Source organism: Lotus japonicus, chromosome 1 (genome assembly GCF_012489685.1).
Source record: "Lotus japonicus ecotype B-129 chromosome 1, LjGifu_v1.2".
Classification (NCBI taxonomy): domain Eukaryota; kingdom Viridiplantae; phylum Streptophyta; class Magnoliopsida; order Fabales; family Fabaceae; genus Lotus; species Lotus japonicus.
The window spans coordinates 43,069,154-43,082,144 of NC_080041.1; the positions used below are offsets into that span (position 1 = coordinate 43,069,154).

Below are 12,991 nucleotides of genomic sequence, written 5' to 3' on the forward strand. Positions count from 1 at the left end.
TGCTTATGACAAAAAGGGGGAGAACTTATAGTATCTTGACAACTCCTATTTTATTAAGCTCAGAATCTAGATATTACTAACGTTGATATTAAGTATTAGATTCAGGGGGAGCTTAGCTCAGAATCAAGCACGAGTCTTGGATTCAGAAGGAGCAAGATAAACTATACACATCAGGATAAGTTTTAACTCTGATACCTTATACTCTGAGTGTATTCAGTTTATTTGTTTAGAGTTGTTCATCAAAATACATGGTTTTGTCATCATCAAAAAGGGGGAGATTGTAAGATCAAGATTTGGTCATGTGGTACAACTCTATGTTTTGATGATAACAAGTATTTATTTGTGGATGAACAACTATGATACTCTAATGTTTGTCTTGAGTGTTTTGACAAACAGGTTCTGATTCTGACACCAGAAGATATATTCGTCAGAAGTTCTGAAGATCAGAGGATCAGAAGATCTGAAGAACAGAAGTTCTGAAGATCAGAAGATCAGAGGATCAGAAGCTCTGAAGATCAGAAGATCTGAAGATCAGAGGATCTGAAGATCAGAGGATCAGAAGATCAGAGGATCAGAAGATCTGAGGATCAGAAGATCTGAAGACCAGAAGCTCTGAGGGACCAGAGGCTCTGAAGGTTCAGAAGCTCTGAAGGTCCAGAAGCAGAAGTTACGAAGGTCAGAGGATCCAAGCTTCCCTCTGACTCTGATCACCAAGCTTCACAAGTTCCAACACGAAGCATAACTCTGATCAGAAGTCAATGGTTAAAGGCAAATGTCTCTATCGAGAAGTACAAGAGCAGTGTACTATTCTGAAATGCCTACCTACCAAAGTTCAGCCACTGCAGGTTCTGGAAGTTCCAGAAATGCCCTCCAACGGTCATATTCTCTCAACAGAAATATCCTTTGCACCTTAGACTATAAAAGGCTGAAGAAAAGAAGAAAGCAAGAGCGAGAGAAAACAAAGAGCTGCAATACAAGAAAAGATTCAAGCCTCTACTTTCTTCATCTATTCTTATTTGGTTTACACTCAGCTTATTTAGAAGCAAACTTTTGTAAACACCAACCTCAAACAGTTGTTTGATTTTCCTTAAGGGACCGGGTAGGTCAGTATCCTTAAGAAGACTAAGAGAGTGAATCTTAGTGGTGATTCCTTTAGGAGATCAAGGTTGATCGGATCCTAGAGAAGACTAAGAGAGTGAATCTTAGTGATAGCTAAGTCAGTGTATTGTTAGTCACTTGTAGGTTTCAAGTGCAGTTGTAACAATTATCTGATTAGTGGATTGCCTTCATTCTAAGAAGGAAGAAATCACCTTAACGGGTGGACTGGATTAGCTTGAGGGATTTATCAAGTGAACCAGGATAAAATACTTGTGTGCTTTTCTCTTCTCTCTATCTTTATCCGTTGCACCATCTATCTTAGAGAAACCGAAAAGATTTACTTTAAATCTTAAGGGGAAAGTTTTTATATTGAAAACGCTATTCAACCCCCCCCCCCTTCTAGTCGTTTTTCACACCTTCAACTCCTTCCTCCCTTCAGTCCACCCAGCAAGGCACCGAGACATTTTCATATTTGAATGAGGTTGACCTCATGACTTTGGAGGCCTTCAGTCAATTTCTTCGTGCTCAGATCTCGTTATTTGTGAGATCAGCAAACTCATTCAATCCAAGTTTGTAAGATTTTCCTGCTTTGTTGGAGGCTGCTATGTAAACCACCTTCTTCTTGAAGATATCAAGACTTCTAAGTTTTTCTTCCTCATCCTTGTAGACTCTACTGTGTTCAGCACACCACCTCTCATGCCTCACCTCGATGGAGACATCTTGGAATTAAAAAAGGCCCTCTCAAAGAGTAGCAATATGACAACCACTGCCCACCAAATTCCTATTTAATATGACAACAACTGCACACGAAATTTCATGTGCAATTGTTGTCATATTGCGGCACACGAAATTTCATGTGCAATGATTGCCATATTGCTACTCTTAGTGGGGGCATGTTTCGATTCCAAGATGCCTCCATCGAGGTGAGGCATGAGAGGTGGTGTGCTGAACACAGTAGAGTCTACAAGGATGAGGAAGAAAGACTTGGAAGGCTTGATATCTTCAAGAAGAATGTGGATTACATAGAAGCCTCCAACAAAGCAGGAAAATCTTACAAATTTGGATTGAATGAGTTTGCTGATCTCATAAATGACGAGATTAGAGCACAAAGAAATGGACTGAAGGCCTCCAAAGTCATGAGGTCTACCTCATTCAGATATGAAAATGTCACTGTGCCTTGATGCGTGGAATGGAGGGGGGAAGGAGTCGTCACACCAGTGAATAACCAAGGAACATGTGGATTGGTTCTTGTGGTTTGGATTGTAGGATACGTAAGTTTTAGAGCAAGTTGTTTTATCTTTTGCAATTGCTCATTTACTTTACATTTGTTTGAGCTTGATCGGCTTTCTCTGTTGTTGGTTAAATAGAAGGATCTCGCAAACTCTAAACAAGGAGTTTTATTTACTTATCAGAACAACAGCTAATCGATTGTAGCAAAAATTGACTGCGATTAAGTTTACCATCAAACATGCGAGATCAAGAGAATGATATTCACTTCTTCAATGTAATCTCAAGATTCATTCTTATCAAACATTCGTAAGTCTTATGAATCGAATCAAATTAGAATGCTGAAACAAGGAGAAATCTTTGACAGCGACAAACAAAAGGGCAAGAGAAAGGAAAAATGCTCCAGACACATAAGGCTCCTTAGAATTCAAGAGCAAAACGTAGCACAGGCTGAAAATCAGCGACTTAAGAAAGCATTGGAAAAAGTCAAAAAGGAAGAAAAAAAGATGAGGTGGTGGTATCGTTGATTATGAGTGCCAATGAGATGGTGGAATCGATGAAGAGAAGGGATTGTGGGGGCTTACTCCTGAAACTTGATTTCTATAAAGCCTTTGACAACATTGATTGGAGTTTTCTTCTCAATATGCTTCAGATTATGCGGCTCGGTTAGACACGTTCTTCTTGGATTCATGGACGTATCCTTCAATCCAAACCACAAGAACCAATCCATTCCATTACTTACCACTTGTTCATTGGTTCTTCACTGGTGTGACAACTCCTTCCTCCCTTCAGTCCACCCAGCAAGGCACCGAGACATTTTCATATTTGAATGAGGTTGACCTCATGACTTTGGAGGCCTTCAGTCAATTTCTTCGTGCTCAGATCTCGTTATTTGTGAGATCAGCAAACTCATTCAATCCAAGTTTGTAAGATTTTCCAGCTTTGTTGGAGGCTGCTATGTAAACCACCTTCTTCTTGAAGATATCAAGACTTCTAAGTTTTTCTTCCTCATCCTTGTAGACTCTACTGTGTTCAGCACACCACCTCTCATGCCTCACCTCGATGGAGACATCTTGGAATTAAAAAAGGCCCTCTCAAAGAGTAGCAATATGACAACCACTGCCCAACAAATTCCTATTTAATATGACAACAACTGCACACGAAATTTCATGTGCAATTGTTGTCATATTGCTGCACACGAAATTTCATGTGCAATGATTGCCATATTGCTACTCTTAGTGGGGGCATGTTTCGATTCCAAGATGCCTCCATCGAGGTGAGGCATGAGAGGTGGTGTGCTGAACACAGTAGAGTCTACAAGGATGAGGAAGAAAGACTTGGAAGGCTTGATATCTTCAAGAAGAATGTGGATTACATAGAAGCCTCCAACAAAGCAGGAAAATCCTACAAATTTGGATTGAATGAGTTTGCTGATCTCACAAATGACGAGATTAGAGCACAAAGAAATGGAGTGAAGGCCTCCAAAGTCATGAGGTCAACCTCATTCAGATATGAAAATGTCACTGTGCCTTGCTGCGTGGAATGGAGGGGGGAAGGAGTCGTCACACCAGTGAAGAACCAAGGAACATGTGGATTGGTTCTTGTGGTTTGGATTGTAGGATACGTAAGTTTTAGAGCAAGTTGTTTTATCTTTTGCAATTGCTCATTTACTTTATATTTGTTTGAGCTTGATCGGCTTTCTCTGTTGTTGGTTAAATAGAAGGATCTCGCAAACTCAAAACAAGGAGTTTTATTTACTTATCAGAACAACAGCTAATCGATTGTAGCAAAAATTGACTGCGATTAAGTTTACCATCAAACATGCGAGATCAAGAGAATGATATTCACTTCGTCAATGTAATCTCAAGATTCATTCTTATCAAACATTCGTAAGTCTTATGAATCGAATCAAATTAGAATGCTGAAACAAGGAGAAATCTTTGACAGCGACAAACAAAAGGGCAAGAGAAAGGAAAAATGCTCCAGACACATAAGGCTCCTTAGAATTCAAGAGCAAAACGTAGCACAGGCTGAAAATCAGCGACTTAAGAATGCATTGGAAAAGGTCAAAAAGGAAGAAAAAAAGATGAGGTGGTGGTATCGTTGATTATGAGTGCCAATGAGGTGGTGGAATCGATGAAGAGAAGGGATTGTGGGGTCTTACTCCTGAAACTTGATTTCTATAAAGCCTTTGACAACATTGATTGGAGTTTTCTTCTCAATATGCTTCAGATTATGCGGCTCGGTTAGACACGTTCTTCTTGGATTCATGGAAGTATCCTTCAATCCAAACCACAAGAACCAATCCATTCCATTACTTACCACTTGTTCATTGGTTCTTCACTGGTGTGACGACTCCTTCCTCCCTTCAGTCCACCCAGCAAGGCACCGAGACATTTTCATATTTGAATGAGGTTGACTTCATGACTTTGGAGGCCTTCAGTCAATTTCTTCGTGCTCAGATCTCGTTATTTGTGAGATCAGCAAACTCATTCAATCCAAGTTTGTAAGATTTTCCTGCTTTGTTGGAGGCTGCTATGTAAACCACCTTCTTCTTGAAGATATCAAGACTTCTAAGTTTTTCTTCCTCATCCTTGTAGACTCTACTGTGTTCAGCACACCACCTCTCATGCCTCACCTCGATGGAGACATCTTGGAATTAAAAAAGGCCCTCTCAAAGAGTAGCAATATGACAACCACTGCCCACCAAATTCCTATTTAATATGACAACAACTGCACACGAAATTTCATGTGCAATTGTTGTCATATTGCGGCACACGAAATTTCATGTGCAATGATTGCCATATTGCTACTCTTAGTGGGGGCATGTTTCGATTCCAAGATGCCTCCATCGAGGTGAGGCATGAGAGGTGGTGTGCTGAACACAGTAGAGTCTACAAGGATGAGGAAGAAAGACTTGGAAGGCTTGATATCTTCAAGAAGAATGTGGATTACATAGAAGCCTCCAACAAAGCAGGAAAATCTTACAAATTTGGATTGAATGAGTTTGCTGATCTCATAAATGACGAGATTAGAGCACAAAGAAATGGACTGAAGGCCTCTAAAGTCATGAGGTCTACGTCATTCAGATATGAAAATGTCACTGTGCCTTGATGCGTGGAATGGAGGGGGGAAGGAGTCGTCACACCAGTGAATAACCAAGGAACATGTGGATTGGTTCTTGTGGTTTGGATTGTAGGATACGTAAGTTTTAGAGCAAGTTGTTTTATCTTTTGCAATTGCTCATTTACTTTACATTTGTTTGAGCTTGATCGGCTTTCTCTGTTGTTGGTTAAATAGAAGGATCTCGCAAACTCTAAACAAGGAGTTTTATATACTTATCAGAACAACAGCTAATCGATTGTAGCAAAAATTGACTGCGATTAAGTTTACCATCAAACATGCGAGATCAAGAGAATGATATTCACTTCTTCAATGTAATCTCAAGATTCATTCTTATCAAACATTCGTAAGTCTTATGAATCGAATCAAATTAGAATGCTGAAACAAGGAGAAATCTTTGACAGCGACAAACAAAAGGGCAAGAGAAAGGAAAAATGCTCCAGACACATAAGGCTCCTTAGAATTCAAGAGCAAAACGTAGCACAGGCTGAAAATCAGCGACTTAAGAAAGCATTGGAAAAGGTCAAAAAGGAAGAAAAAAAGATGAGGTGGTGGTATCGTTGATTATGAGTGCCAATGAGATGGTGGAATCGATGAAGAGAAGGGATTGTGGGGGCTTACTCCTGAAACTTGATTTCTATTAAGCCTTTGACAACATTGATTGGAGTTTTCTTCTCAATATGCTTCAGATTATGCGGCTCGGTTAGACACGTTCTTCTTGGATTCATGGACGTATCCTTCAATCCAAACCACAAGAACCAATCCATTCCATTACTTACCACTTGTTCATTGGTTCTTCACTGGTGTGACAACTCCTTCCTCCCTTCAGTCCACCCAGCAAGGCACCGAGACATTTTCATATTTGAATGAGGTTGACCTCATGACTTTGGAGGCCTTCAGTCAATTTCTTCGTGCTCAGATCTCGTTATTTGTGAGATCAGCAAACTCATTCAATCCAAGTTTGTAAGATTTTCTAGCTTTGTTGGAGGCTGCTATGTAAACCACCTTCTTCTTGAAGATATCAAGACTTCTAAGTTTTTCTTCCTCATCCTTGTAGACTCTACTGTGTTCAGCACACCACCTCTCATGCCTCACCTCGATGGAGACATCTTGGAATTAAAAAAGGCCCTCACAAAGAGTAGCAATATGACAACCACTGCCCAACAAATTCCTATTTAATATGACAACAACTGCACACGAAATTTCATGTGCAATTGTTGTCATATTGCTGCACACGAAATTTCATGTGCAATGATTGCCATATTGCTACTCTTAGTGGGGGCATGTTTCGATTCCAAGATGCCTCCATCGAGGTGAGGCATGAGAGGTGGTGTGCTGAACACAGTAGAGTCTACAAGGATGAGGAAGAAAGACTTGGAAGGCTTGATATCTTCAAGAAGAATGTGGATTACATAGAAGCCTCCAACAAAGCAGGAAAATCCTACAAATTTGGATTGAATGAGTTTGCTGATCTCACAAATGACGAGATTAGAGCACAAAGAAATGGACTGAAGGCCTCCAAAGTCATGAGGTCAACCTCATTCAGATATGAAAATGTCACTGTGCCTTGCTGCGTGGAATGGAGGGGGGAAGGAGTCGTCACCCCAGTGAAGAACCAAGGAACATGTGGATTGGTTCTTGTGGTTTGGATTGTAGGATACGTAAGTTTTAGAGCAAGTTGTTTCATCTTTTGCAATTGCTCATTTACTTTATATTTGTTTGAGCTTGATCGGCTTTCTCTGTTGTTGGTTAAATAGAAGGATCTCGCAAACTCAAAACAAGGAGTTTTATTTACTTATCAGAACAACAGCTAATCGATTGTAGCAAAAATTGACTGCGATTAAGTTTACCATCAAACATGCGAGATCAAGAGAATGATATTCACTTCGTCAATGTAATCTCAAGATTCATTCTTATCAAACATTCGTAAGTCTTATGAATCGAATCAAATTAGAATGCTGAAACAAGGAGAAATCTTTGACAGCGACAAACAAAAGGGCAAGAGAAAGGAAAAATGCTCCAGACACATAAGGCTCCTTAGAATTCAAGAGCAAAACGTAGCACAGGCTGAAAATCAGCGACTTAAGAATGCATTTGAAAAGGTCAAAAAGGAAGAAAAAAAGATGAGGTGGTGGTATCGTTGATTATGAGTGCCAATGAGATGGTGGAATCGATGAAGAGAAGGGATTGTGGGGGCTTACTCCTGAAACTTGATTTCTATAAAGCCTTTGACAACATTGATTGGAGTTTTCTTCTCAATATGCTTCAGATTATGCGGCTCGGTTAGACACGTTCTTCTTGGATTCATGGAAGTATCCTTCAATCCAAACCACAAGAACCAATCCATTCCATTACTTACCACTTGTTCATTGGTTCTTCACTGGTGTGACGACTCCTTCCTCCCTTCAGTCCACCCAGCAAGGCACCGAGACATTTTCATATTTGAATGAGGTTGACCTCATGACTTTGGAGGCCTTCAGTCAATTTCTTCGTGCTCAGATCTCGTTATTTGTGAGATCAGCAAACTCATTCAATCCAAGTCTGTAAGAATATCCTACTTTGCTGGAGTCTGCTATGTAAACCACATTCTCCTTGACGATATCAAGACTTCTAAGTCTTTCTTGCTCATCCTTGTAGAATCTACCGTGTTGAGCACACCACCTCTCATGCCTCACCTCGATGGAGACATCTTGGAATAAAAAAAGGCCCTCACAGAGAGTAGCAATATGACAACCATTGCCCACCAAATTCCTATTTAATATGACAACAACTGCACACGAAATTTCATGTGCAATTGTTGTCATATTGCTGCACACGAAATTTCATGTGCAATGATTGCCATATTGCTACTCTTAGTGGGGGCATGTTTCGATTCCAAGATGCCTCCATCGAGGTGAGGCATGAGAGGTGGTGTGCTGAACACAGTAGAGTCTACAAGGATGAGGAAGAAAGACTTAGAAGGCTTGATATCTTCAAGAAAAATGTGGATTACATAGAAGCCTCCAACAAAGCAGGAAAATCCTACAAATTTGGATTGAATGAGTTTGCTGATCTCACAAATGACGAGATTAGAGCACAAAGAAATGGAGTGAAGGCCTCCTAAGTCATGAGGTCAACCTCATTCAGATATGAAAATGTCACTGTGCCTTGCTGCGTGGAATGGAGGGGGGAAGGAGTCGTCACACCAGTGAAGAACCAAGGAACATGTGGATTGGTTCTTGTGGTTTGGATTGTAGGATACGTAAGTTTTAGAGCAAGTTGTTTTATCTTTTGCAATTGCTCATTTACTTTATATTTGTTTGAGCTTGATCGGCTTTCTCTGTTGTTGGTTAAATAGAAGGATCTCGCAAACTCAAAACAAGGAGTTTTATTTACTTATCAGAACAACAGCTAATCGATTGTAGCAAAAATTGACTGCGATTAAGTTTACCATCAAACATGCGAGATCAAGAGAATGATATTCACTTCTTCAAAGAAATCTCAAGATTCATTCTTATCAAACATTCGTAAGTCTTATGAATCGAATCAAATTAGAATGCTGAAACAAGGAGAAATCTTTGACAGCGACAAACAAAAGGGAAAGAGAAAGGAAAAATGCTCCAGACACATAAGGCTCCTTAGAATTCAAGAGCAAAACGTAGCACTGGCTGAAAATCAGCGACTTAAGAAAGCATTGGAAAAGGTCAAAAAGGAAGAAAAAAGATGAGGTGGCGGTATCGTTGATTATGAGTGCCAATGAGGTGGTGGAATCAATGAAGAGAAGGGATTGTGGGGGCTTACTCCTGAAACTTGATTTCTATAAAGCCTTTGACAACATTGATTGGAGTTTTCTTCTCAATATGCTTCAGATTATGCGGCTCAGTTAGACACGTTCTTCTTGGATTCATGGACGTATCCTTCAATCCAAACCACAAGAACCAATCCATTCCATTACTTACCACTTGTTCATTAGTTCTTCACTTTTGTGACAACTCCTTCCTCCCTTCAATCCACCCAGCAAGGCACCGTGACATTTTCATATTTGAATGAGGTTGACCTCATGACTTTGGAGGCTTTCAGTCCATTTCTTTGTGCTCTGATCTTGTCATTTGTGAGATCAGCAAACTCATTCAATCCAATTTTGTAAGATTTTCCTGCTTTGTTGGAGGCTGCTATGTAAACCACCTTCTTCTTGAAGATATCAAGACTTCTAAGTTTTTCTTCCTCATCCTTGTAGACTCTACTGTGTTCAGCACACCACCTCTCATGCCTCACCTCGATGGAGACATCTTGGAATTAAAAAAGGCCCTCTCAAAGAGTAGCAATATGACAACCACTGCCCACCAAATTCCTATTTAATATGACAACCACTGCATACGAAATTTCATGTGCAATTGTTGTCATATTGCTGCACACGAAATTTCATGTGCAATGATTGCCATATTGCTACTCTTAGTGGGGGACATGTTTCGATTCCAAGATACCTCCATCAAGGTGAGGCATGAGAGGTGGTGTGCTGAACACAGTAGAGTCTACAAGGATGAGGAAGAAAGACTTAGAAGGCTTGATATCTTCAAGAAAAATGTGGATTACATAGAAGCCTCCAACAAAGCAAGAAAATCTTACAAACTTGGATTGAATGAGTTTGCTGATCTCACTAATGACGAGATCGGAGCACAAAGAAATGGGCTGAAGGCCTCTAAAGTCATGTGGTCTACCTCATTCAGATATGAAAATGTCACCGTGCCTTGTTGCGTGGACTGGAGGGTGGAAGGTGTCGTCACACCAGTGAAGAACAAAGGAACATATGGTAAGTAATGGATTGGATTGGTTCTTTGTGTTTGGATTGAAGGATACATCCATGAATGCTCAAACAAGGACAGATCTCCGAAGGCAGAAAACTAAAGGGCAAGAGAAAGGAAAGATGTTGCAGGTACATAAGGCCCCTTAGAATTCAAGAGCGCAATGAAGCACTGGCTGAAAATCAGCGACTTAAGTTAGCATTGGAAAAGGTCAAAAAGGAAGAGAGGAAGTGGTTGCCTATGATTATGAGTGCCAATGAGGTGGTGGACTTGATGAAGAAAAGGGATAGTGGGGGACTACTCTTGAAACCGAATTTCTCTAAAGCCTATGACAACATTGATTGGAGTTTTCTTTTCAATATGCTTCAGATTATGGGGTTCGGCTCGTGATAGATTTCTTGGATTCATGGATATCTGTCTATAGGAACCTTGGCTATTTTGGTAAATAGACCTCCCACCGATTTTTTCTCCATTGAAAAAGGACTTAGGCAAGGTGACCCTTTATCACCTTTGCTTTTCAACACCTGTGTGAATGTTATCTCTTGGATGTTGAATTGCTTCTGGAGGAACAGATCCCATGTGGTTATAGAGGTGGTATAGGATCTTCATTTATCTCAGGTTGCATGGTGGATTAAGGCTTGGTGGAAGGAGTGCCTTTTTCCGGTAACGATTTTCTCTTGAACTTTGTTAATCTTGATCTCCATTCCCCTAGAAGGCAAAGGCTGAATTGTTGGTCGCTTCCGCCCGATGGAGTGTTGAAATTCAATGTCGATGGTTCCGGGCATGGGACTCCGGGTAAGAGCGGCATTGTTGGTGTCTTGCGAAACTCGATGAGACAAACTATAAGTGTCTTCTCCAAAGGAACATGCTTGTTATGGGCTTTTGAAGCCGAAGTGAAAGCCATTCTTCACGCTCTAATCTTCTGTAAACAGTTCCAACTGAAGCATACTTTGATTGAAAGTGACTCTTCCTTTGCGGTAGGTTAGGTTAATTCTAAAGTCAGTAGAACGTTAAAACTTATACAGGATTTAAATCTCATCTACCTCCTTTGCATTGATGTGGATTGTCTCGGGGTTAACCAGATTTATAGGGAATCAAATCACATTGCGAATTACTAAAACTAGGTGCAATAGGGAGGACCAAATCTGGTATATGTTGTAGTGAGGTTGATGCAGAATGCTTGCTTTGAATTCTGTCTGGTTTTTCCTCTTTTCCTACCTTTTCTGGTCTGGTTTGTGGTGTGTTAGCCTCTCATATTCTGTTCAGTTATAGGTTGGTGCTGGCCTTTGTTGTGTAGGGTTCGGCTGTGGTCTTTTTACTAGGAAGGTGTTGTAGCTGTTTTGGAATGCAGGATGTTGATGTTTTGGTTCTGTTCGTGGGCCAATTATTGGTGCCATTTAGGGTGGTTTGCGACCATCTTCTTGTACTGAGGCATGCTTGTTGTTTTGCCATTGCTGAAGGTTCTTGTTCAGGCTGGAGAATGGTGTTTCCTCGTGCTCAAGTTCTGCTTCTTCCTGTGTTGGAGAGTCTTGCTGCAGTCGCTTCTTTAGTTTTACTAGCTTTCTAGTTTAGCTTTTGCATTTCAGTGTTAATTATCATTGTTCTAGTCTGTTTTCTATGTTTTTATCAGTGATATTAAAACAGGACCGGACCGGCCGGTGAGACCGGGAACCGAACCACCGACCAATTCGGTCCTTGCCATAAATCAGATGAGAAGAAAATCGGACAAAAATTGTGAAAACCGGTAAAAACCAGAAAACCGACGGTTGACCGTTTAAACCGATTATAAATCTTCATGCTCAGGCGGCGACACGTGTCCCTCTTTTGACTTTTTCATGCGCTGCACAGCTCTTGGTTCCTTCACTTCTGTCAGTTTGGTGTACGACTTTATGTGAATATTTTTTTTTACATCGGATTTATTGTTAAAATATATAGCTTTGGACCAAACTTTTGTACCTTTTGAATTATAGCCTAGGGAATAGACATTGGCACGAAGAAAATAACCGTTTACCTCTTACGTGCGTTAATATATTAGAATGATGTATTTTTGGTGTGTTATATAATTATAAGTATTATTTAATAATTAATAGAGTGTATATATAGTTATTTAAAATGTATTATTGGTAATTTTTGTTTGTAGTTTGAATAACCTTGGTTTTTATCCTTTGTCTTTCTTAGCTACTGTATCCATCCATGTACTATTTGGAGTTATCTAAATTGCTTCTTCAATTCTTTCCCAAAAAAAAACTAAATAATTTGATTAATATTTGAACTATATTGCCTTTTTTTTCTGCATCTTTTTATTTTCTACATACAAAAACTATTTGAACTATTTTGGTTAACTAATAAATTATTTAAATAAGGTATTTTTTAGTGTTTAAATAAATAATTTCATGAATCAATGGGGAAAATACATATGCTAACAAAAATTATATTTTTAAAAATAATGGTTTCTTATATTATATAGAGATTAGTTATATCTTTATTTATTCAAAATTAATTTAAATTAAATTTTCATAGAAAATTATTCTTTCAATGAATACACAAATACTTTTACTAATATTTAAATTATTTTACTAACTAATAAATTATGTTTTCAATGTTTAAATAAATAATTTTATCAACAGGGAAAATATGTATACAACAAAAAATAAACCGACGGATTGTCTGGCAGGAATTGGGTTGGGTTTACAATGTACTGTTGTAACACCCCGATTTCGGTGGCGTCACTTTCGTAACCAAAAGAAATACTTAATGCGGAA

At 39.4% G+C, this 12,991-nt stretch overlaps 1 protein-coding gene across 1 annotated transcript; it reads left to right on the forward strand.

Moving 5' to 3' along the window:
• Nucleotides 1-3,532: 3,532 nt before the first annotated feature.
• On the forward strand, nt 3,533-5,439 carry LOC130736225 (thiol protease aleurain-like). Its single transcript, XM_057588069.1, has 2 exons — nt 3,533-3,819; nt 5,145-5,439. The coding sequence occupies exons 1-2, from the start codon at nt 3,533-3,535 to the stop codon at nt 5,437-5,439; spliced, it is 582 nt and encodes a 193-aa protein (XP_057444052.1).
• Nucleotides 5,440-12,991: the final 7,552 nt, after the last annotated feature.